Here is a 26458-nt window from a genome sequence, read left to right on the forward strand (position 1 = left end):
TAAGGTCTGACCTTCACTAAGGTTTATTCCACAGGTGTGAGGGACACACAGCTTGACTGAGTAGGGCACCTAAAATCTGCCTTTTTCTTCCCCAGATGTGGGAGACATGATGTGGGGTGGTTAGCTGCCCCTGCCCAGTGTGCGCCCCGACAGCTGCTCACTTTTCAAACACCAGTGCAGCGCGAGGAAACGAGGCTGGGTGGAAAAGGCGGATTACGCAACACTATGATGATATGCCTATCAACGTGTTGTCTATAACACAAAAAGAACATTTTATGTGACCATATACATTTACAAAGAATTAATATGGGACATAAGCATCACAGCAATGTCCAACTTTGCATAGCAATAGGAAGCTGATAATGCATACAATAAACTCTGTGGGAAAAATGGAAGGGAAATCGGAGCACTATAGCAATTACAGTTGTTCGCTGTTGTTGAGAATGAATGGCAAATTATGGAACAGCGTTTGTCTACCATAGTCAGTTCGGATCCGATCTAAAAACCAGTTGTCGCTAGAGCACGTATTGTAGGCAAATTCTTGACACATTAGCGAGAAATGGTGTGCCTTAACTAATGCAGGATTTATAGGAGGTATTCCCTTGACGTCATCCACAAGGGGCGCTAGCGGCCGGCGCGGCATTCGCCATGTTGGTGCTCGCGCAAGCGTCTGCCGCAGCCAGCCGCAGCGTTTAAATAGCTGGTGATGTGCGAAATGTGTGTGTATTTCGCGTCTCGCCGCAGATAATATCTGTCCGACCAATAACACCGCGTGACTGAGTGAATATTCCGTGAACTGCGCGAAGTAGAAAAGAGCGGGCACGCTTAAAAGGTTCCACTTTTTGTAAAAAGGCCGATCAGTTGAAAAGTGGAGGTGGTGGAGGCACCGTCGCGGTGTGCGACGTACAGGACTGCTGCCGCAAGTTGAATTCACCGGTATCGAGGTCCACCTTGTGCACGGCTTAAGTTTGCTGGCAGGCCAAGGAATTAAAGCATACAAACCTATGAGAGGATGCAATTACTTGACAAGCAGGTGAGTCCAAGAGCCGTGCTTAGGGTGCCAACGGCCGAGGTGCCGACGGCCAAAGTGCCGTTTTTGGAGAGGTGAGTAATTCGAAGGGTCTGTTCGCTTAGCTGTAGCTTAACTTGTTCCTCTATCTGCTGTTACCACTGAATCTAGCGGAATGGCTGCGCACTGCGTTGCTGCGAAATGGCTAGATGTCTTGTGCATTTGAAGCCGCGCTACGTAGCAACAATCAAAACTGCAAAACATTCTCACTAAGTCTACCGTTCGTGCTGCGAGCGCATGACAGTATTTGTTGGACCGTTCTGTCGTATAAATAAGGCCGCTTTGACGCTTTGCCTTTCTGCTGAAACACCGCCTGTGAAGCTTGAGCAGTTCGCGGACTACAGCCGCTGGAAATATGAGTTTCTGCGGTGCCAGTTTCGGAATTACAGCACTTAATCGTGCTGTTTATCCACGATGTGCCCTGCATGATTAGCTGACAGTTATCAACTGCTATTAAAAGCTGAAAGTCGTGTACATTTTTGCGCGCGTGCAGTGCAGCCGGTTTTGCTGTCGAGTTGAGATATCAAAGCACAGAGGAATAATGCTGCAAACTTCATGCACAATAAGCGTACCACAAATAAAAGTGGTCGCTGACACATTTAACAACGTGCAAATATTTTACGGGTCACTAACAGTTCAGGCCGGGCACCTCAAGGCGTACCGTGACACTGCGCGAGCCAGCATGAAACGACCGTAAACATGGCGTGTTTGCCGCGACGATGCTCGCGCCGTCTGGTAGAGCGGCCTCAGTGAATACCTCCTATACCTCTTAGGCAAAGACACCTTCAGTGAGTGCATCATGTGGAATGTTGTTAATTACACGAACTTGGCCTTACAATGGCATATAGATCCCTTGTAAGGCCAAATCTCGAATATGCCCTGTCTGTGGTACTAGGGAAAACTGGGGACACTAGGTAAAAATGGACATGGTTGATTTCGGAACAACACTGGGGCAACGCTTCCCTTGCCACAAGGGAGACCCCACTGGTGGGGAGGCTGCTGCTCTCGGCCGCCAACCAACCGAGCCCACCAACCACACTCCCTGGAAATTTTCCACAATCACGGACAAGACGTCAACAACACATTTTCTGCGACACAAAGACTACTGCGCTAAAATGTGCTCTTCTAATCCCACAAGCCTGTGCACACCGTCTTAGGTGACACACTCACTCGCTGTGAATTGTACAACTGCAAAGGTGGCAGTCCATGAACCTAATGGCAGGAACGCCGACCAAAAGGTTGTTGTCAATATGAAGACTAAGACGTTTCGGCATCCATACGGAAGCCTTGATCACTGGGCGGAAAGCCCAAAGCACAGCGCTTAAGTGCGCTGCAGTAATTGCCCCAGGCATCTTGCGTACGTAGGCGGGAGATTGCCTGCGTTGTGGTTAAGGGTTTTTTGTGTTGTTTGAATTACAGTCAAACCCGAATATAACGAACTCAGATAGAGCGAATTATTCCTTATAACGAACACTCGAAGTTGTGATATCGTTATCCATATGAAATGTATTTTTTATAACGAATTACACATTGGATACAGCGAACTCTCAGCGCGCGCGATCGCTTACCAAACGCCCGCCAACGCGCCTTTGTGCCCGCATCCAGTATCTCTAGGCAGCCATTTCCGTGCCGCAATCGGTGCCGCAATCGGTGCCGCTATCGCGTGCAATCGGTCGTCAAAGGACCGCCAACGCGGTACTGCGCCGGTTCCATGTCGCGACGCCCCGCTGCCTGCCCCCGCGCCGCGCTTTCGTGAAATGCAGGGCAATCGGCCCGGGAGGCTCTTTCTGCAGTAGCTTAGGGCTCCCTCCACTGCGCATGCGCGGCCCCGCGACGCTTTCCCGCGTCTTCTCAGCTTTCTTTGCTCGCGTTTGCAAGTCGTGCTGCTCGCTTCCGGACGTCCCTACTTTGCTGCCGACACATTCCGCCGCTACATCCTGCAAGATGACGACGACGCAGCGGCGTGCCGTGCTGCTTTCCTACAAACTTGAGATGATTAAAGGCTGACGTTGCCGCGCACTTCAAGATTCCGAGGAGCACGTTAAGCACCATCTTGAAAAACAAGTCGGCCATCAGAGGAAATGCGCAGGAGCACCCAAACGCTGACGGCTGTTGTCTTCGCAAGCCGGCTTACGAACTCGTGTATAACGAATTTGGTACTGAGGTTTGTTAAAGGTTCGTTAAAAGCGGGTTCGGTTATAACGAAATACTTCATATAACGAACTATTCGCGTTGAATCATGCTATTCGTTATAAACGGGTTTGACTGTATTACGGATTCCAGATATCGACGTGACAGCCAATTCTTGTCTCTTGCGATGAGCGATGCTTCTTCCCAGGCTATTCTGTGCGTCGTGGCTTCCACGTGTTCCGCCAGTGCATTAGAAGCAATCCTCTTGTTCCTGACGTCGTCCCTGTGGTCCCTCAATCGTCTCTCGAAATCCCCGCTCTCGCCGATACAGCAGTAGTCGCATACAGCTGGTGTCCCACACACTCCAGATGCCTCACAGCTGCAGTTTAATGCGTGGATTAGCACTTTCGAGCAGTTCTGCGTGACACAGTGTGATAAAGCAGGCAGTGGTCTGAGCCTCGTGTGCGGGAGGTTCGATCCCCAGTGGTACCCACCGGTGGTACACAGTGGGGCACAAACTTGCCCCCGGCCTGGAGCTCCCGGCTTATTGCGGGTGAAATGCTTGGGGAGTGGGTCCCCCACCCACCCCTGAGGAGAGGGAAGAAAAACCTCGTGCCACGCCACTGATGCCCTTGGGCCGCCATTGAAATTCACCTCACCATCATCATCCCCATTGTCGTGCTGTATTCGTTTGGAAAGCAGGCAACCACTGCCGAGTCTCTCACCAAATAAACTTACTGTGATGCAGTCAGTCCTTGTCAGTTATTTCAGCCCCACTCGATAAAGCAAATTCGGATAATTCGGATAAGCGGATAATTCCAATTAATGAGCTCTTACTCCATTTCGAATTTTACGCATTCACTCATTCATTTTACAACCTCAAAGACCCCAAAGAGGGAGCCATATACGAGGGGTGGATTGTAGAGAAATAACAACAAAAAAGGATCCTATTCTGCACACTGCCACCATCAAAGTTCAAAATAAAATGAAACAGGCAAACAGCCCACAAAATCAAAGCGGAAAACGCTCAACTGCTTTCATAGATACAAAAAAAAGCATAAGAATAAAAAGAGAAAGAAGCACTGTACGGTCGGTGAGAATTCAATAGTAAAAACTTCCCCGTAAAACAAAGTAAAATAGACCAACGTTTCAGGGAAAAGGTGTTTATTGCAGCGGTGTGGGGAAGGCTGCTCCGATGTTTGGATGAAGAAGGAGTGCTCCGAGAAGAGGGTGCTCGACAGAGTAGGACAGGATGAGAGAGGGCTACACACTGGCTAGTTTTCGACGGTGATTTAATGAGGGTAAGCCGGATTCGTTCTTCAGATCGGTTACCCTTGTGTAGGATGAATAATGGGAATGAATGGCGTGATTCTGGATAGTTTCTATGCTCTCGGAAAGGAATTCCTGATGTGGGTTCCAAATGGCGGCTGCATATTCTAATTTTGGGCGCATTAATGTGGTGTACGCTAGTAATCTTACGTGTGCTGGGGCTGAAGATAAGCAAGGGATTGGCTGGATGCAGCAGAGATGTGATTGATATCCGCTGACCACGCAAGATGCAGCTTAGTTTACGTGGCAATGTATGACACAAGAAAAATTCTGCAACTAAAAACAGCCCCTACGAGCAAATACCTCAACATCGTAAACATGCACATATACACAGAAATGCGACAAATTTGGCGCCAGTTACAAAAGCTCCTTCAATCAGGCGGGAAACAAACCCTCCACTCTTGGACTGAAAGCCCTATTCGAGACTGCTGTTCCAGTCAAGGCAATTTTGTGGAATAGTGCAAATAAAAATCCAATTCCAATAGGCGCAACCTGAAACTGCATCATTCACATTTTTCTGATGTCTTGTACAACCGAACACGGACTGCTGCTGTGGGTTTAAAAAGACGAACGGAAGTTGGAAGAGGCTGACCTGTGAACCTCCTTGTCTGCTCTCCTCTGTTCCTCGTTGAGCTGCACAATGCGCACAAGTTCCTTGTCTTTCTCCTTCAGTTTCTGCAAACCAAGAACAGCAACCGTTCACACCCACCACCTGAGGTAACAGACTTGCTCCGGTCCTTTACTGCCCACGTACATCCAAACTCACCAGAAAGCCCCAGTGGGGAGACTGAAAATGAAATATACTTCATACTGTGCGCTCACCCGGGCATCGTAGAGGATGTGGAGGTCCTCGGTAAGGTCCGTTGCAGCGACCACAGAATGGTAAGGTCTCGTGTTAGCTTAGATTTGAAGAGGGAACAGAGGAAACTGGCGAAGAGAAAGGCTATTAACGAGTTAGCATTAAGAGGGAAGGTAGAGGAATTCAGAATGTCGCTGCAGAACATATTTTCCACTTTAACTGAAGATGCCGACCGTAATGTTGAAACAATTAACGATCGTTTCACAGATATCATCACAGAGTGCGCCGTAGAAGTAGGCGGTAGGACAGTTCGACAGGATACTGGGAAGTTATCTCAGGAGGCTAAAGATCTGATTAAGAAACGCCAAAGCATGAGGACGTCTAACTCCACAGACAGGATAGAACTAGCAGAGTTATCAAAGTTAATAAATAAGCGCTAGGTAGCCGACATAAGAAAGTTTAACATGGAGAAAATTGAGCATGCTGTTAAAAGAGAACAGATGTAGCCTAAAAGCAGCGAAGAGAAAACTGGGCATAGGTAAAAACGAGATGCATGCGATAAGAGATGAAGAGGGCAATGTCATTAGCAATATGGATAGGATAGTTAAAGTAGCCAAAGAGTTTTACACAAATCTATACAGTAGCGATTGCAGTCAGAATGTTACTGAGAGAGGCAGTGGAGCACAGCAATGGGACATCCCGCCAGTAACGAAGGAGGAAGTAAAGAAAGCCTCAGGAGCAATGCAGAAGAGGAAAGCAGCTGGTGAGGATCAGATAACAGCAGATTTGTTAAAGGATGGAGGAGAGATTGTGCTACAAAAACTAGCCACCCTGTATACGCAATGCCTTGTGACCTCGAGAGTACGTAGAGCTTGGAAAAATGCTAACATGATCTTGATTCATACGAAAGGAGACGCCAAGGACTTGAAGAATTACAGACCGATCAGCTCACTGTCTGTTGCCTACAAGGTATTTACTAAGGTGATCGCTAATAGGGTCAGGGCAACCTTAGACCTCAATCAACCAAATGATCACACTGGAATTGGAACTGCATGCTAATCATACACCCGACGCCATTGACCAAGAAAACTTTCCTCTGCGATGGAGCACTGAGACAGTAGCGATGGCACAATTAGTGTGAATGTCAAACTAAATATCATGATTAACGCATCAATTTTATCCCTTTGATAATGCAAAGACTTCCTGCAACACAACCATGCTGTGGAAGTATGCTCGACAATATTTTTTTAGCGCCCAAAAGGCAGTAAACCGCGGCTATCAGCAGCCCTGGAGTCACCAAAGATATGCCCGCACCGTGGTGCGCCAGTCTTTGTAAAAAGTTGACATCAATTTGGGAGGAGGGTTCGTTACCCGGGAAAAAAGAGTTGCAACAGATTTTTTTTTTGGAAGGGTCGAAATTTACTATCATGCCTCCGCCCGTCTTTCCATTATCAACAAACACATGCAGTCAGACGTGTTTGTGCTGCTGGTGTTTAGCATCGTTCACTTTGATGTGATCCGACAAATGTTTTGGCAGCCGGCAGTGCCGGGCCAATTATGGTGAGACAATGCGATCATGCTGAACGCTGACCCTGAAGGTCAGGTGTTTTACCCGAGGTTAACAAAGCACACACCACAGTCACAAGTGTGTGATGGCAATGTTTAAGCCTCAGCTTAGAGCACACTCTGCCGAGTGTGGTGCCTGAGGGTGTGGTTATGGCTCATGCATTCGCGTCATCTGCAGGGGTACGGCCACCTGGAAGGGGGGAAGTGGAAGAAAGGGGGGCCGACACCTGCTGGTAGAGCTGGTTGCTCTGGGTGAGGTCGGTGACCCTCTGCTCCACCAGGGTGCGCTCCTTCTCCAGCTGCCGAATGTGGGCCTGCAGCGCCTCCTCCCGCTCCTGCACGGAGCGCCGCAGCTCCTCCTCCGCCTCCCGCGCCTTCCGCTCGCGCAGGAGCTCACACTCCTGCTCCGAGGCCAGCTGGTCCTGCGGGCCCAAAACTTCCACTGCAATGCACAACCATGGTGACTGCCGTGAAAGGAACAGCGGGTAGGCTTCAAAAAAGCCTCAATGGAAACCCTATTTGGGGCAGTTTCACGTCAAGAGAGTTGCGAGGTACCTGGCCTATATCATCGAGTGAGCCATGACACTTTCGCACGTTGTCAAATGCATCAAGTTTTCATCAGAATTCTTCTGTGCCGTGATTAACCAAACTGCCTGCTCATATTGCCTCAGCAGTGCAACAAGGACAGGATGAAACGCTTGTTGCAGTGTTGAAGCAATACCAATTTGTCCAAGTTTCAGTTTCACCCACTGCCTGTTGCAGCCACAACTCCGCAGCAAAACTGGCCGGCTGCACTGCATACAACTATGCACAGGGGCAATCACACTTGGAGGGAATACGGCTCCACGTGACCATGTGGCTGCAGAGTGCCCTTTGATCTAACGCGTTCATGAATCAATGCAGAGAGGCGCATAAGAAGAGGGGCCTTGATGTGGCAGCTTGTGTCATCTGCCCCTTTGCACGGGTTTGCCACTGGTTTGGCCGCAATAGTGCTCCAAGTGTGTGCAGCCACGAGGAGCTGTGTTCCCGTGAAGTGAGATTGATTCTGGCCTGACATGGCCTGCAACTTTGTACACAGTACTGTGCGTTTTTATCGGGAATATTTTCTAAAATTTTCCCACCTCAACAGCTAGATCATTTGCGGAGAAACTGCACACAGAGCTTGCGTATTATGGTAACTTTTGTATCGTAGCAAGTTTTACAACGGTACTTACTTAGTTGAGCTGCGCATAATGCGAAAACGTAATCGTCTGCATAGAGAGTGGCGAACCAAAACCCAGAAACACAGTTTTTTCGCTGAAGGGCGACATTGGCGCCATCTGTTTTCTGTAGTGGAAAGCGTCACAAGGTGTCGAGGTGAGCGTTGCAAACGATATCCTCTGACTGGTAAAGACTCGTTAAATCAGTTGTTATGATATTTTTTTCTGATCAGTTAGCCGAAAATGTTGGAAGCACTACAGTTGAAACGGACGCAAATGCCGGAACGGCATATTCAAAGGGTCTGCACATCTTGCAACGCTCGCCTCGGCGCCTTGTCATGATGCTTTCCACTGCAAGAAACAGATGGCGCCACTGTCACCCTTCAGCGGAAAAACTGCGTTGGCAGTTTTTGGTTCACCGATCTCTACGCAGACGATTACGTTTTCACATCATGCACAGCTCAACTAAGTAAGTACCACTGCAAAAATTGCTACGATACAGAAGTTACCATAATACGCAGGCTCTGTGTGCAGTTTCACCGCCAGCGAGCTAGTGGTTGAGGCGGGAAAATTTTTGGAAAATATTCACGACAAAAACGCACAATAAGCTGACTCATGTGGGGCTGGTGAAAGAGGACAGGATTAAACTGTTGCTAAAGGAACACACATTTCCAGCAGCTGTAGTCCAGAGACGCCGTTTCGGCAGAGAGGCGTAGCTGCCTTGTTTATGCGGCAGCACTATCAAGTACAGTCATGCGCTCGCAGGCACACCCAGTGAGTATGTCTTGCAGCTGTGACTGTAGCAATGTACTAACAACCTGGAATCTAGGTCTGTAGCAACGTGATGTGCAGCGATTCAGGTCACCTGCAGTAGATTAAGATTACAAATTAAGCTAGGTAGCTAAGCCAGCAGACAAGTCGCATATCATCTCTCTTGGGCTCACTGGCCTGTCAAACAACTGCACACGTCATAGATTAAGATGGTTTAATCTTTTGCTTGTAGCAAAACACAAGCCATACATAAGACACGACTCGATATCAGTGACAGTAATCCTGTATGTAGCATATCGTGCCGGTCCCTCTGCAGTTGTATGTGCCAATGTTTTCACACAGCGAAATCTTTTCACTAAGCACGTGTCGGTACGCTTGACATTACTGGTAAACCTCAATGTAACGAAGTACCATATAAATGCGTGTAAGGGCTGCAACTGTGTATAGGCCGCACCGTTTACCTGAAGGAAATATTAAAAAAAAAAAATAAAAGATCCGTGCAAGGGTTGCACCCCAGCTTTCCCCAACCCACGTGAAAATCGCCTTGGAAATGCACGTGCTGTGGCCTCCGTGATCAGCTCCAGCTGTGTGCAACGTAGTGCTGGCCGGAAACGAACCTGAAGAAAAACACGGGCGCGAGTGGCACAGCGGAGTGCGAGCCGAAGCGCCTGGCTAGAGAGGCAGATACGATGCTGCTCATCGTGACGAGCGCACTGCCAGCCTGGGGCAGCACGAGTGAGGCTGGCACGAATGTCTTCGCAGCCTGTGGCAGCATGCCAGGCCAGCCCCCGGCTCTCGCTATCTCACCCAAAATCGGTGCTGAACGGGACGCACTGCCTGTGTTCAAAAGTAGCGCAACATATTTATCATATTCACAGATCCCGCACTTGACAGCCTCACTTCTGACTCAGACGTGCGTACATGCAAAATGACACACACTCACGCTTATGGAGGAAAACACGAGGAGCAGCGTAATTAGCACAAAAGCGTACTGGCGCGAAGAGACAGAGACAAACACACACACAAGACAGGAGTGGCGCCAACTTCCAACTGAGCTTATTGTTCCTAAAAGCCAAAAGAGCTGGGCTGGCCAGAGCACAGTCGGCTTTTTCGGTTGATGTTACTGACCTGTTCTATTCCACCCGTCATAATGAAATGTTAATTACCATCAAGGAGAAGTATCACAAAAGTGGCAGCACTTATACATGTACAATATTTTTGTAGGTAAATATACGTATGTAGGCTTCTCGGATTGGTCGATATAGTATGTCCACTCAGCCGGTATGTCTCTGCATGAATCGGTCAAAGCAAGAGCACGACGACGTGCGTGTTATCTTTTCCTGTTAGTCTCCATCCAGTTAAGTCCACGACCGGGTTTTACTCCTTCCCAACTCAGTCCCCCCTGACAGGTCCAAAGCCTTCAGCTCCCTTTGTGTGTTGGTAAACTTTCCCCGCCCACCACCAGGAGGCCCCTTGCAGGATGTGGGTGTGTGGGCCTCTTCTGTCCAACATGGCGGCCACGCAGTGTCAAAAGTGCCCATGTGATCTCCCCTCGTGTGCTTGCTTTTTGTGCCCGCGAGTGTCCCGTCCGTTGGCTTTAAAGGAAGCCGATTCAGTCCCCTCACCACCCGAGGGCTCCGCAAGGACCTTTGAGAGCAGCTCTTCCTGCATCGCCTTTGTGAGTGGACTGCCGCCACACTCGCTGGTCAACTGCATGCCCGTTTCCAACTACACAGCAATTCCAACTTTAGCCACACTTGTCTTCTTAATTGCAAATGCCTCTGTGCAATCTGCAGGTGATCCGATAGAGTGTAAATTTGACTGAAGTAGTTGTGGCATTTCAGTTACCTATGAATGTATGCCATCAGTGTAAATACGTGCACAAAGTACTCTGTAGTAACTTTCCTCTCTGTCGTCCTGAAATGCCTGTAAAGGCGTGCATCCGATTCACCTGTGTATACCCCCGAGAATACATTTGTTGACTGACATCGTGCTAACGCCCTTTTGCCCTGCTCTCCTTTCGGAGCCGTGACAAGAAGAGAGCATGCAAAGGTAAACTGTCTTTTCAGGAACAAAACAGGCATTAGCTGTGATGACTTTTTAACAATTTTGAAATTTTACCTGTCATCGACTGCCATTTTATTCAACCATCAGTTTTATGTTCAGTGCGATGGTGTTTGCAATGGGTCGTCTCTTGCCCGTGTTTTGAGTGATTCTTTTTTATTGTGTGTTTACAAATGACTGCCTTTTATTGACCTCTAATGTTGGTAGGGTACTCAGTTATGTGGCCGACTAACTACTCGCCAATCATGTAGGTTCGAAACCAAGTGCCATCCTTGAAGACACAGCCACTATTTTTAGCACTGAATCAAAGGAGCTTCTTTTCACGCAAGGAGTTCCCCACAACAACAGCCTGCAGTTTCTAGATTTGAGACCTGTCTTTAATCGAGCAGGACAGTCTTATATGTTAGTTCTCTACAACCCCCGATCATGAAAAGAGCCTTTCAATAGTGCCCACTCCAAGCTAATAAAGCAAAGAATCATTGCAAGCCTGACTGCAGCCTTGGAAAAACCCCGTGAGCGTGAGATGGCACACAGCTTTGATCCGCAAACAAAATGCATTCACCAAGCTGGGTGCCCAAAACACCTTATCACAAGTACTCGTGAGAACCTTCTTAAGAAACGCAAGACAACGTTGAAGGGTGATTAAAATCAAAAGAACAAAAAGAATGAAAAACAACTGGCGGTTGTGACTCCTTATATTCATCGGCTATCGCACAATCTGAAGAAAGTGGCCAGCAGGTATAATATCAATGTACTACTGACGCTAGCGCTACTGAAGACGACGACGTGAGGACATTAAGTGAAAAGGACGAAGTTCGCCACCGTCGGACTCGGCACCGGACGTTCTTGGGAGCCTTCCAAACCGTCTTACCGTCTAGTAGCGCGTCTTACACCGACGTGACATCTGGTGGAGCTGCTGGGTACATCTTTCATGTACCGGACGCCCCCATCAAGCCGCGATTCCAGCAGAGGTCGACCACCCCCGGTTCACCAGGGCAGCCGCCGACTACAAGGCCTATCTCCCGAGTTCGGGCTGCTCCCCGACCACAAGTCAACAAGGAGTGCTGGCGCTGCTGCAATGAATCCTCCAGCATCAACTGCGCCAGTCCTTCTCCACCACCAACGGGATCCGCCGCGTTTCCATGGCCTACCCCATGAGGACACCGAGGACTGGCTCGACCAGTTCGACCGGGTGGCCACATTCAATTCTTGGGACGGGGACTCAAAGATGCGTCATGTCTATTTTGCTCTGGAAGACTCTGCAAAGACATGGTACGTAAACCATGAATCTTGCCTCCAAACATGGGAGACATTCAAAGCAGAATTTCTCCAGGCGTTCACCAGTACGTTTCGCAAGGAGAAGGCCGACCTTCTTCTGCAGAATCGCATCCAACTTCCGAACGAAAGTGTAATGGTGTACGTGGAAGAGATGACACGCCTCTTCCGTCGCGCAGACCCGAGCATGCCGGAGGAGAAGAAGGTGCGATTGCTGATGAAGGGTGTAAAGGAGCAGCTTTTCGCAGGCCTGGTTCGGAGTCCACCCGCGACAGTAAACGACTTCGTCAAGGAAGCAATGTCCATTGAGAAATCACTCGACATGCGGGCACGACAGTACGAGCGCACTAACGTATCGATGCTCTGCACCCGTACTGAGGGAACCTCCATGACCTCAGCAGAATCGCTGCGTGAGGTTATTCGAGCCATTGTAAGGGAAGAGGTGGCGAAGGCTTTGCAGCACACCCCTACTCAGCCGCGGATTGCGTCATTTACAGATGTCATTCGCGAGGAGGTCGAACAAGCATTAGGTACGTCGCAGCTTCCGGCAGCCACTCCACCGCCGCCACAAACATTGAGTTATGCTGCCGCCGCAAGTCGTTTCCTTCCGGCCTCGACCCAACGATATGAAGCACCTACGCCAGCCGCTCCTCAGCTTCCACTTTCCCAGTCGACCATTGTCCAGCGACCTAGGCGTCGCAGAACTGACGTCTGGAGAACCCCGGACCATCGACCGTTGTGCTACCATTGCGGGGCACCTGGGCACATCTGGCGCCGCTGTCCATATAAGGAGATGGGTCTTCGGGGGTTCCCCTTCGGTGCTCCCCGTCCGCTGCCTGGAGAGCGACCAAGGGAGATCGCAGATTACATCTCCCATGCGGACTCCGGCCAGCGTCGCATGTCGCGATCACCGTCTCCGCGCCGCTACAGTTCTCCGGGACCCAGCGACCAGGGCCAGTCTAGAAGTCCCCGTAGGGGAAACTAGACGCGGCAGCCTCTGGAGGTGCGGCTGCTCGACGACAAGAACAAGACCCTCCAACGCCGCCAGACACATCGCCAATGCCGTGCGACACACCGTCCTCGACGACCCATGAACGACAGCATGTTAAGACAAGCCGACAACCCGCCGCACTTCTTCGTAACCACGACGCTTCTCTTCGACGCCGCATCCCTTCGACGCACCAAAGCCGTGATCGGACTCCTCGACTGTACCGCAAGACGCCAGCACCGGCCGATTTAGACGTTTCAGTAGACGGCACAGCCGTAACTGCTTTAGTTGACACTGGTGCCGATTATTCTGTGCTCAGTAGACAATTCGCCGCTGTGCTCAAAAAGGTTATGACAGCTTGGGACGGCCCGCAGTTACGTACCGCTGGGGGACATTTGATTACGCCGATAGGAATGTGCACGGCTAGGGTCACGGTACAAGGGCAAACGTTCCCTGCAAAATTTGTTGTCCTTGCTGATTGCTCTCGTGATGTTCTCCTGGGTATGGACTTCCTAACGGACAATGGAGCCATCATCGACCTGCAGTCCCAGTCCGTCCAGTTTTCGACAGCGAATGCCATTGACACCACAGATGCCCTCCCGTCGGCGCTCCATATTCTTGACGAGCAAGTGACCGTGCCTCCCCGCTCCAGTATCCTGGTGACTGTCGGTTCGCATACCATTCGAGACACTGAAGGTATAGTCGAGGGTAAACAACTTTTGCTTCTCGACCGCGGTATTGCAGTACCTCGGGCGGTCGTGTTTCTGGAAGACGGCAAAGTTGATGTACTCCTGACTAATTTCAGCAATGAGCACCAGCACCTGAACAAGGGGACGACTGTCGCTTACATCGATGCCGTCACTGATACCAAGTGCGCACAAAGCCTGACTCGTGTTTCACGACCGGATCCAGAGGACATAGTCGACGTCAAGTACGACATCAACCAGACATTGCCGCAACAACAACAAGGCATGCTGCGTGACCTGCTCAATCGCTACAGACACACATTTGCGTCGTCTCCGCGCGTCGGCAAGACACACCTTGCTAAACATCGGATTATTACGGACGACACAGCGCCACCACTGCGACAGTCACCCTACCGTGTTTCCCCTAGAGGACGCGCCGCCATCAGCACGCAAGTAAAGGAAATGCTTGATAACGACGTCATTCGACCGTCTCGGAGCCCCTGGGCCGCACCTGTCGTGCTCGTAAAGAAAAAGGACGGAACATTGCGGTTCTGCGTTGATTACCGGCGTCTGAATAACATCACTAAAAAGGACGTTTACCCTTTGCCCAGAATCGACGACGCTTTGGATCATTTATGCAACGCCAAGTATTTCTCCTCCATGGATTTGAAGTCTGGGTACTGGCAAATAGAGGTAGACGAGAGGGACCGCGAGAAGACGGCATTCATCACTCCAGACGGGTTGTATGAGTTCCAGGTCATGCCATTTGGTCTTTGCTCCGCCCCAGCGACCTTTCAGAGGCTTATGGACACAGTACTCGTGGACCTGAAATGGCACACTTGCCTCGTATACCTGGACGATGTGATCGTATTCACCCCAACTTTTGACGAGCACCTTCGTCGCCTCGAGGCGGTGCTGCAGGCCATAAAATCCTCTGGACTCACTCTAAAAGCCGAGAAGTGTCACTTCGGTTACGAGGAGTTCAAGTTTTTGGGTCACCTCGTGAACCAAGAAGGGGTCCTCCGTCGCCATCGCGAACCGTCGTCATCGCGAACTTCCCGCCGCCACGCGATCAGAAAGAAGTTCGGCGTTTCCTTGGACTATGTGCGTATTATCGCCGCTTTGTGAAAAACTTCTCTAAAATCGCTGCGCCCCTTACTTACCTGACCAGGGCCGACGCCCAGTTCCAGTGGGAAGCGCCGCAACAACAGGCGTTCCTAGAGCTTCAACGCCGCTTACAGTCACCACCCATTCTGGCGCACTTTGATGAATATGCTGACACTGAGGTACACACCGACGCTAGCAATGTTGGTTTGGGTGCAGTCCTAGTTCAGGTCCAGAAAAATCAACATCGTGTAATTGCCTACGCAAGTCGTGCACTGTCTAAGGCCGAAGCAAACTACTCTGCCACCGAAAAAGAATGCCTTGCCATCGTGTGGGCAATTTCCAAGTTTCGATCATACCTTTACGGTCGACCTTTCAAAGTAGTGACCGACCATCACGCACTTTGTTGGCTGGCCAACATAAAGGATCCTTCCGGGCGCCTTGCACGATGGAGTCTCCGACTGCAGGAATACGACATTTCTGTAACCTACAAATCCGGCCACAAGCACTTGGACGCCGACTGCCTTTCCCGTGCCCCTGCACAACCAGCTCCTGACGACGCTGCGGACGACGACGCCTTTGTGACCGCCCTAAACTCTACGGACTTTGCTGACCAACAACGCGCCGACCCGGACCTTCGAGACGTCATTGATTATCTTGAAGGTGCCAGTGGCAGAGTGCCTGCCGCCTTCCGGCGAGCTTCGTCTTCCCTCTGCTTGCGTGACGGCGTACTCTACAAAAAGAACTTTTCTTCTAACAGTCGCGAGTACTTGCTCGTCGTGCCCGAGAACCTACGCCTCGAAATTTTGAATGCCTGCCACGACGAACCTGCGTCCGGCCACCTTGGCGTCACTAGAACGCAAGCCAAGATTCGCGAAAAATACTACTGGTCTCGCCTTGGACATGACGTTACACATTACGTTCGCTCTTGCCGTGACTGTCAGCGCCGCAAGGTTCCTCCTGCCAAGCCCGCCGGCTTCCTCAAGCCCATTGACCCGCCGTCTCGACCATTCCAACAAATCGGGATGGACTTGCTCGGCCCGTTCCCCATATCAAACTCCGGAAAGCGGTGGATAATAGTCGCCACAGACTATCTCACGCGTTACGCGGAGACAGCCGCTCTTTCGAGTGGAACCGCTATCGATGTGGCCAAATTTTTTGTGCTTATGATCGTCCTGCTCCACGGCGCACCCCGGGTTCTCATTACTGACCGAGGAGCTGCCTTTACTGCTGAACTCATGCAGCATATCCTTGCTTTCAGCCACACGAACCACCGCAGGTCGACCTCATACCACCCCCAGACGAACGGCCTGACCGAACGTCTGAACAAGACTCTCGCGGATATGCTTTCGATGTACGTTGACGTGGAGCACAAAACGTGGGATGAAGTCCTGCCTTATGTCACGTTCGCCTATAATACCGCCGTCCAGGAAACAACCAACATGACACCGTTCAGTCTCGTCTATGGACGACAGGTGACCACAACACTCGACGCTATGCTTCCCCACGTCGACGACCACCCAAATGCCGACGTTGCCCACTTTTTACAGCGTGCCGAGGATGCTCGTCAACTAGCCCGGGTGCGAATTCGCGCTCAGCAGGACCAATATGCCCGACGGTACAACCTGCGGAGACGGGCGGTCGAATATTTCCCAGGCGACCTTGTCTGGGTTTGGTCCCCAATCCGACATCGCGGACTCAACGACAAGCTCTTACGTCGTTACTTCGGCCCCTACCAAGTCCTGCGGCGCATCGGCGATCTCAACTATGAAGTCATTCCTGATCCAACACCACGCTCACGACGCGACGCGCGCCCCGAGGTGGTCCACGTTGTTCGCCTGAAACCGTATCACGCAAGGACACCGTGACACTCCCTCTGACGCTGGTTTCCTTTTAGCATCGGGACGATGCTTTTCGAACGGGGGGGCTAATGACGCTAGCGCTACTGAAGACGACGACGTGAGGACATTAAGTGAAAAGGACGAAGTTCGCCACCGTCGGACTCGGCACCGGATGTTCTTGGGAGCCTTCCAAACCGTCTTACCGTCTAGTAGCGCGTCTTACACCGACGTGACACTACTATCTGCTCCGTAACAGCTGTCGCGCGTTTGCACCTTGAACAAAGTAAGAATGGTTAGGCAGTCCAAAAAGAATCACCAATTCTTGCCACTGGGTCCACAGCTGATGTTGTGCACATGATGCCTCTAAGCTGTGCCCCGATATATCAGCCAGATTGGTCACTGCTTCAACGAAACAGTGAGGCAGCATAAGATTATAATGAAAACTGGTTACGTTAGTCAAACGGCCACTCCCTGCAAAAGCATCAAATGCTGTCCATGTTTCGAAAACACAAGATCCACTGTGAGGTCCTCAGGCTAGAACTCTTATTAATAAATCAAGCATACCACATCAAGCACAGGGCGCCTATCAGTGTGAGTAAGCTGTCTATGTTGCTGTCAGAAGAAGAGATTGTAATCCTTGCTTCTGTCGTTTTGGCGGCTATTTCTTTTGTTGATTCTCCTTTTTTGTGCTTTTTGCCTGTATGCTCGCATCTTTGGCTCGTGTGGTTATAAACTGGTTATCAAGTGAAATCCTGTCTTGTGTGTGTTTGTCTCTGTCTTTCAGCGTCAGTATGCTTTTGAGCAAATCATGTCATGCTACAATCAACTAGCTCAAGTGAAAGTCTTGCTGGAACGAGGAGCGGGATGGGCCTGATTTGATTTCACTGGTTGGTGACACCCACGTCGCTCCTGCCCATTTGGTCTCCTCACCAGGCTCACTTAATTAACACCATTGAATCCATCCAGAATCGTGCGGTGCGCTTTATTACTTCCGATTACGATTTTCACCACAGCATTACCGCCATCAAGTCACCCATCGCTATCAGCCCACTAGACCCTAGACGCAAAGTTCCTCGCCTATGTTTATTGCACGAATTATATCACAACTATCCTAACCTATGCGAATCCTTTCTAGTCTCTCCTGTGCGCAGGTCATCCTGTTTATTCAACTCCATGAGCATCCAACGTTTACACGGATCAACTAATGCCTTTAACAAATCTTTTTTGCCAGCTGCTATCCAAGACTGGAATCGGCTTCCAGAATCTGTTGTCACTGAATGCGATCCAGTAAGGTTTAAAGAACGTCTGGTCTCTTATCTTGCCGTATAAACTGTTTCATTTCCCTTTGGTGACACTATTTGTGCTTTTGTTGTCTGTGCTTTTTTTGATTGATTCCTTTTTTTTCTCTCCCCACCATTGTGAGCCATGTTGGATGCACTACTCCCCCCCCCCTCCCCCCCCCCCCCACCAGGGGCCTTTAAGGGTGAAATAAATGATGATGATGATGACAGGGAGGAAAAAGAAGAGCAATGGGGGGGGCAGAGAGAGCATGCCCCTGACGGCCACAAGCAGTGCGCTCAGGGAGAGGATGGTGATGACAGCCACTCACGGCACCACAGAGGTGGCAGACGTGCTGAGGCAGCACATGGGCAGAAGCGACCACTACAATCACAAACACTGGTTCTTCCCGCCACTTATCTACAGCGCGTTTTTTGAGGATTCTTAGCAGGCCAGGAGACAAAGTTTGATGCAGTGACATTTCAGTACCATGAAGTAAACTGCCCATTTTGCCAACTTGGTCAAATTGAGGTTTGACTGCATTCCTAAGAGGCAGAAAAAAAAAAAGACAGATGGCAGACGTCTCTTTTTCCACACAGTTTCATGCAGTTCACAGCGCATCCACTCAGTCACATGGTTGGACAGAAATCCACTCACAGATCCCAAACAGTTCAATAATGCACCTGGCCATGCACATGAGCATGAACATGGCGAATGCCCTTTGTGGACGTCACACCTCCTTGCTTCTTTAAGGGGGGGGGGAGGGATGAGGGTGTTAAAAACTTGCTTCTTATTTCTCTTCATAACTTGTTGAAACTTGGCATGCAGGTGTATCATAAAATGCTGATTTCAAATATGCACTTAGATTTCAAATATCTCACCTGGAAGAAAATTTATTGCAAAATAAGTTCCCAATTAGGCCATTTCTCACGGGTGTTTATAGTAATTCATCAGTTAAAAAAAGCTTTTTTAAGAATACACAGGCATTTCCAAAGGTCCACCGTACATCCTAGAGCTTTCTTTTTTTCCTTTAAACATGATATAATAGCAATTAGGCCAAGTGTGGGCTAATTACTGGCACATCATTTTTTCTTTCCAACTTTATTTATGATCAACCAATTGACTTTATAGACATTTCGTTAGCTTTAGGATGTGCTTTGTGTTTGCAAATGTCTGCTTATTCCTAAAAAATCTTTCTTTAACTGATAAATTACCACAAAGGCCCCTAAGAAATGACCTAATTAGGATATTTCATTTTGCCATATATTTCCTTCCAGCTGAGATATTTGAAATCTAAATGCATATTTGAGATCAGCATTCAGTGATATACCTTGGTGCTGTTTCAGAAAGATACGTTAACAAAAAAAGAAAAAAGTTTTTAAGACCCTTAAGGCAGTGGGGAACGGTCTGCGCATGCTTAACACTCCACTGACCCAGTGGGATCCCCCAATGGGAGCAAGCCAGCACCACCGGTCAGATGCATGCCCCTTTGCGATGCCTTCTCCCGCGCGCAAGCACACGAGCCATCAAAGCGGGGCCTCTCATTGGCCACAAAAGCCGACGAGGAGAAACGCACAAAGTGGCAGCAACGACGGAAAACGCAAAACAAAAGTGTAAAAAAAAGAGGTGCGCCTGCCAAATGGGACACGCAGCACGGGGTGCTTGCCCAGAACACTCCAGCCAACCAGCGGCCTTGATATGATTTCGATTTGTGTCGACGCACTGATCTGGATCGACCAAATATTTTTAGGGGAATCCCCCAAGGTGGAGTAGATTTGTAATAAGGGAGTAATTACTCATTGGCGTCCACCCGAACGCAGCCACAAAGGAAAGCTATACAGCTTTCACAGAAACTTCGTAGTTAAAGAAAAATTCGTCCTGGTCCGGGGTTCGAACCCGGGACCACCGCTACACCGGAGCAGTCGCTCTACCAACTGAGCTAACCGGGACGGCAAGCTTATGGTAGGGCGAGAGCGAATTGATCTGTAACTCGAAGTGGGAACAGTGTTGACCAAATATTTTTAGGGGAATCCCCCAAGGTGGAGTAGATTTGTAATAAGGGAGTAATTACTCATTGATCTGGATCCCTCTTATGATCTGGATCATAAGAGGGAAATAACTAGAACAATAAGGATGGGGTGGAGTCCATATGGCAGGTTCTCTCAGACCATGAATGGCAGTTTACCAATATGCTTTGGTTTGGTTTATGGGGTTTAACATCCGAAAGCGACTCAGGCTATGAGAGACGCCGTAGTGGAGGACTCCGGAAATTTCTACCACCTGGGGTTCTTTAACGTGCACTGACATCACACAGTGCACGGGCCTCTGGAATTTCTTCTCCAAAGGAATTCAACCGCCGCGGCCGGGATCGAACCCGCGTCTTTCGGGTCAGCAGCCGAGCACCATAACCACTGAGCCACCGCAGCGGCTGGGCAGAAATGTGGAGGCTAACAAAGAGGGTTCAGCTTAAGTGGTTCAGCTTAATGGAAAGAAAATGATAGGCGTAACGTTAAGAGATCGGAAGAGGGCGGAGTGGGTGAGGCAACAAACGTGGGTTAAAGGGAGACTGAAGCACTTTTTCTGAAAATCGGGCTGGCAGCGGCATCCTATAGTTTTTCATGCTGTATACTGGAATATTGCATCCAAATAAGGCAAAAACAAGCGCGAATTGCCTTTTTTAGCCGAAATATGCGGCCTGTGCCGCGGGGCACGCCGCGCGGCGCGCCGCCGCCCGTGATTGGTCAAGAGAGGTCGTGACGTCACTTTGAGGACTGGAGCAGCTGCCGATGCGGATCCGGCGCTGCGTTGAGGGCAGATCGCAGCTTTCCGTGTCGTTGTAAAAGCGAATACGGCGACTATTTTTTTTTTTACTGACCACCGAAGTAAAAGATACTACAGTTTGCTCATTCCACGTATCGCCTGAAACCAAAAAAGACACAAGCAAAAAATTCTATGCCTAGCACAAGCATACGCCAGCGTCAAAGACACGATACAGACCATGCGTAAAAGGTGCCAGCACAACATCGGCTCGTATTCTCGGAAAGGAAGGGGTGCGAACAATACTCAAGTAAGTCAATTACCACCACCAAACGCCTCCTGGCTCGCCCGGAAGAGCGTCATCCTAAAGAAAAGGCCCAAAGCACTGTGTAAATCCTGTTCTCAATACCCGGCGTTGCAGGTTGGGGCAAGAAAGTATTTCAAGTGAACGATGAAGGAGCACAAAGTTGGTGTCAAAATTAGCGAAGCGCAGTGGCCACAAGATAGTGACGCAATCATGGTGCGCTGGAAACCAAGCCAAATACGCGCACAAATACTCTTCACTCCTGGCGCGTTCAGCAGATGCCAGAAAATATTAATCGCTGCCTCGGAAACGTTCGCCCTTCCTAGATTTGCAGTTTAGGTTCAGTGAAGTAGTTGCCAGCTATATGTGTGTTTAAAAGCCAAGCTAGCTGCAACTCGCCCGCTGCCACAACTTGATGAAGAAACCGAGTAAGGTTGCGGTGTTTTTTTGCAAAAACTCGGTTGGCATTCATTTCTCTCATAAATTTGCATCCGAAATCAACGTCGAACGCTTTCATATTAATTGCTTAGCTAAGATTAAACAAGATGCCGCATATGAACAGCTTCGATGCTTGCTTGCTTTGCTTTATTGTGCTTTGCTCTGCTTGCTTGCTTGCTTGCTTGGACACGTCGAACCGAGTATAAAATCACTAACTGAGCCTTGCTGAGCACGTCTCAGGTGGTCTGGCCGCACCTAAGCTGAGGAGAGCGACACATGCTTAAGCCTCTATAAGGGTTCTTCAGGGGCTAAGTGAGCATGTTTCTACTTTTAAAAGAGGCGCTTCTTCGGAATGGTGACACGCCTCTTATGCGCGAGGAAATCGATGGAACTGTGTCATGGTTCAGCCGCGCCTTTTCGACAGAAATCTCCAGAGATCACACTAGGACAAGCTCTGCCTGTAGCCGCTCTTACGAAAGTGTTTCGAGCAGAGTAAGCTTGCTTTAGTCGGCTTGAATTCTTCGTCACAGCAGCGAGCGGTTGTGCTGCGAGCTTGTAGTATTGCGGAAAACAGTGGAAGACGACACAGTCGCGGCCGTAGTTGTTCGTGGACACGAACGCAGAGTAGTACCTGTTGAATCTGATTCTCAAGATCGGCTGACACGTTTTGTACGTCGCAACGCACGCAGTACGAGGAACAACGCATGCAGCACGAGAAACAACGCGCGCTGAAAGCGCGCTCGGGTGCGCCGAAGCATCCCCGGCTCCTCAACATGACGTCACGCTGGCCGACATGGACGAGATTTCCCTCTCCGCTGTTCCCCTCTCCTGCGCTCGCGCGGGGCGCGGGAATTTTGAACATCGCGTTTTTAATTGGTGATTGTGCCGCTGTTTTAGCCAAAATCGAAAAAATAATTTCACAGACGTGATCAGCAATGACACTACTTCAAAACCCTAGAAGGTTAGCTGATTCTAAAACCGCCTCAGTATCCCTTTAATGACATCCTAGTGGAAATCAGAGGGAAGAAGTGGGCTGGGGCAGGGCATGTATTGCGGAGGGGAGATAAGAAGGCAAGTGTAGCAGGGGGCGGCAGAAAGTTAGGTGGGCGGATGAGATTGAAAAGTTTGCGGGGATACAGCTGCCGAAGGACCGGGTTAACTGGAGAGACATGGGAGAGGCCCTGCAGTGGGAGCAGTCTGGCTGATGGTGATGATTTATTTCTTAAGCATTAACCTTTTCTTTTCTCAGTGTGATCCTTACTTTTGTGCTGTACACAGCACAAACCTTGGCAGCGCACCAATCACCGAAGCCGTACAGCTTTCCTTTGTAGCCGTATGGCTATGCTTGGGTGGGCGCCAGTGAGTAATTACAGTCACACCCACTCATAGCAATACTGAAGTGCCATGGAAATACCCTTGTTATAACTGGGTTGTGCTGAGAAAGAAAAATAAAAAACTTTAGAGCATTTATTGACGCAAAAGATTTCGAGGTGTCTGAATGTTCTAATAAGAGCTGTTTAATTCAAACTTCAGGGGACTGGAACAATGTTCATATTATCGAATGATCCAGAAAAATTAACGGGAACCAAATGCATCACTGTATACTTGTTTGGTGAAAGAGTGGACAACGGTCACTTGCTTTTGAGATGGAGGCGCAAGTCGACGATCATAATTTATTTATTTTTCTGTTTTTATAAATGCTTTACTGCCTGGGAGTGTCGAAGCAGAACTGCTCAAAAGTGGTAAGGGCCTCCCCGACAAAAAAGGTCGCAGGAGCAGTGCATTCCCTGAAACTACTTCCCACTCTTGTTTCGAAATGGTAGCGCACTGTACAGAGGGCAAAAGACTTTCATTTCATCTCATTTATTTTTCCCTTAAAGGCCCGAGGGCATTACGTAAGGGGGGAGCAAACCCAAGATTGGTACCAACGAAGACAAGAACGCCACAGAGGAAGAAAAAAAAATAACAGTAAAAAGGAATAAGAATGTACAGCAGCACCGAAAAGTTTATACAATATGTAACAAGCAAAAAAAAAAAAAAATGAACACATGAGTAAACAAAGGCTAAGGAACGGAAAAAAGCAAGGACAATTGTCTGTATCAAGCACAACATATAATTGAAAAGATTGCTCTCACGAAAAATGGTCAAATGGTCGTGAGAGCTGCAAGTTGTACCAAAACCAGCAAAGCAGGAAAAGGTGATGATATCCCAGGACGTGTGTGGTTACACATCCAGAGTGCACAGCTGAGTTGTGGACAAGCGTTTTGCATCCTGTGCATAAAAATACCTACCAGCGTTGCGTGGTAAACAGGTTCGCGTTTCAATGTGGTTGGTTTTCTCGAGTCACCCGATAGTTCCCTAGCTAACAGCTGCCTGAAATTCAGTTGGTTTTGTAAAGATGCTGATTTCTTGTTCATTTGCTCTGTCAAGATGTAAGCCTTAACCACATATGCAACCGCTGAAATGGGAGACCTTGGGAATAAGGGACTTGGCTGAAGCTAAAGCAAATGTGAAGAAAAATCAGGTCACATCACCGCGCAGTGCTTGTGCTTGGCTCATATCACTACATTTGTAATATCAAATTTATCTCGTACTGTTATAAAGAACCGTACTGTTATAAAGGCACGTCCGCTGAGCAATCATCATCATCATCAGCCTGACCACGCCCAATGCAGGGCAAAGGCCTCTCCCATGTCTCTCCAACTAACCCTGTCCTTCTTTGCCAGTTGCGGCCACCGTATGCCAACAGACTTCTTAATCTCGTCCGCCCACCTAACTTTCTGCCACGCCCTGCTACGCTTGCGCTCTCTTGGAATCCACTCCGGTACAACTCAAATGGAGTCGGACATCAGCTCTACTGTCATCCACCTGGACTCGTACGGAAACAAGTTTAGGAAAACATTCATATTTTTGGCACATTTTCCCTTCTGAGGATGATGTGTGGCGGAAGCTTTTGGCCGGTCACCATAGCATCACTGTGACAAGCTGCTTCTCGTACGCTGTCGTCTTCACTTCGTGGGATCCCGCTTCACTGAGTGTGCACGACTGTAGCTGATCACATGCCGCTAAACAGCGACAAGTCTCTCTCTGAATTCAGCTTCTGGCATATCGTTGTTGCTTGGCGTCTCGAAGACAATCCATTTCGTTTCATCATATGCTCCACCCAGTGCCAGCTTGCATGTGCAGGAAATCTGCATTCTTGTTGCAATCTCCACCACTGTCATCTGGATTGCATCGGCAGTGACAGCAATGCGAACAAAAATTAGGGGGGGGTGGCACTTTGACAATCTAAAGTGCGAGAGGCCTGTTCAGGCCGATTTGACTGCCTCTGTTGCTGACTTGTGAATTCTTCTACCGACTGTATTGGCTGAACCGTTACACTGGTGCATTTGCTGGCGCCAAGCGCAGTAGGGAGCGGTGTGGGTGCCGCCAACCACGTGGCGATGTCTGGGAATGTCTTGGAATGACTAATTATTAACTATTACTAATTAATGGTTACCACATACTATGCCACGATGAATTCAATGATTTTTTGTTTATGGCATATTACACCACTGATGACGTCATCAGAATGATTGACACCTATAGTGTGACAGTTTTTGCAGACGGACGGACAACGATGAGCCATTGAAGGCCTTTAAAAAACTCACAGACTTGTTCAATTTGCGGATGTTGGTCCTTGCGTGGTCCTGTGAACTTTTTTTATGTGTCATGGTGCCATTGACAATATGGTCTCGCTGCTTCCTCCACCTGATGATGCATGCTCAGTCCACACTGAATGTGCTCTGAAATGTGCTCTCGAAAAGTCGTGTCATGAGAGGATTGCTGACAGCATTACTGGCCAAGTTTGCAGGCTACGCACTAATAGTTGCCCAGACCACATCACTTCTAGGGCTTCAGAAAAGCTGCTCAAAAGTGCACTCACTCCAATGAGAAAAAAGAAGACTGGCTGCAGTGCCCCCCGCAAGCGTGGCATGTCACACGGCCCCAAGGAGGTTGCTGCTGGCAGGTATGTGCCCCTGGCCAAACTGAGCAGCATGTGCAAACACAGGTACAAGCAACACTGAAGGTTGGTTTCCGGGTTAGACATGCGTCACCCTGCGCCCACTGTGGGGAGAACGTGGCGCAGGGTAGACCACTTATAAAGTAGGTCACGGGGGGCTGCGAAGAACTGCACTATAGCCAAAACATAATCCTTTTCAGGTCAAAATACCTACTACATGGGTAGTGTCCCTTCCAAAAACGATTTTTTACTTACTGAACAAAAAGCAACGCACTAAGCCCGGTGCATGCTTATATTAGTTTCTGCACACCACAAGTAGTGCAACTGCAGAAATTACTACGCCCAGTTCCACGAAGGCAGTCGCGCTAGCCTCCGCAGTTGTGCTGCACGCAGTATGCTAAAGCATCGCTTTTTGAGGCATGTCATGCGCAGCTGGGGAAAAAAGCCACAATTCTGGCTGGCTGCTGCACCTCCACGGCGTTATGGCTTAGCTCATTTTCCATTGAGCTGAGGCCCTTGAACACTTCCACTTTACCCAAGTAATATACTGCGTTCTTGCATGAGACTTCCGGCATGTCCTCTTCCCCACCACCCGACTCGAGGTGCAACTCATCTGGTGCATTCCCTGCAGCACAATGCACTGCCGCAATGATTGGCTCGTCGGTGGTTGCCTCCTCAAAGATGTCGGACACATCTTCGTCGCTGAAGCTTCTGAATGCATCGGCCGCTGCATCCTATAGTGGTTCTGCACAAGATCGGACCGCCAACATTCGCGCTGACAATCTTATCAGCGGTATCGCCACTCCGATCGGTGTCTGAAGCTCCGGCACCATGCACAAACCCAGCCTTCCCGAATC

The 26458-nt window shown here is 49.4% G+C and overlaps 1 protein-coding gene across 6 annotated transcripts in view; it reads right to left on the reverse strand.

Annotated features, from left to right (window-relative positions):
- Positions 1 to 26458, reverse strand: part of LOC149327703 (ubiquitin carboxyl-terminal hydrolase 8-like) — a 269416-nt gene that overhangs the window by 79971 nt on the left and 162987 nt on the right. For all 6 annotated transcript variants that reach the window (XR_016285926.1, XM_089562390.1, XM_089562388.1 and 3 more), the window contains 2 exons: positions 7121 to 7315; positions 5121 to 5203 (listed from right to left, as the gene is read on the reverse strand). Coding sequence is in view for 5 of the 6 variants with exons in the window: in XM_089562390.1 (XP_089418516.1) it covers positions 5121 to 5203; positions 7121 to 7315 (278 nt within the window). In the remaining variant the exon portion in view is untranslated. The remainder of the gene's footprint in view (positions 1 to 5120; positions 5204 to 7120; positions 7316 to 26458) is intronic.

This window comes from Amblyomma mixtum, chromosome 10, assembly GCF_055824585.1.
Source record: "Amblyomma mixtum isolate Tamu chromosome 10, ASM5582458v1, whole genome shotgun sequence".
Taxonomy (NCBI): domain Eukaryota; kingdom Metazoa; phylum Arthropoda; class Arachnida; order Ixodida; family Ixodidae; genus Amblyomma; species Amblyomma mixtum.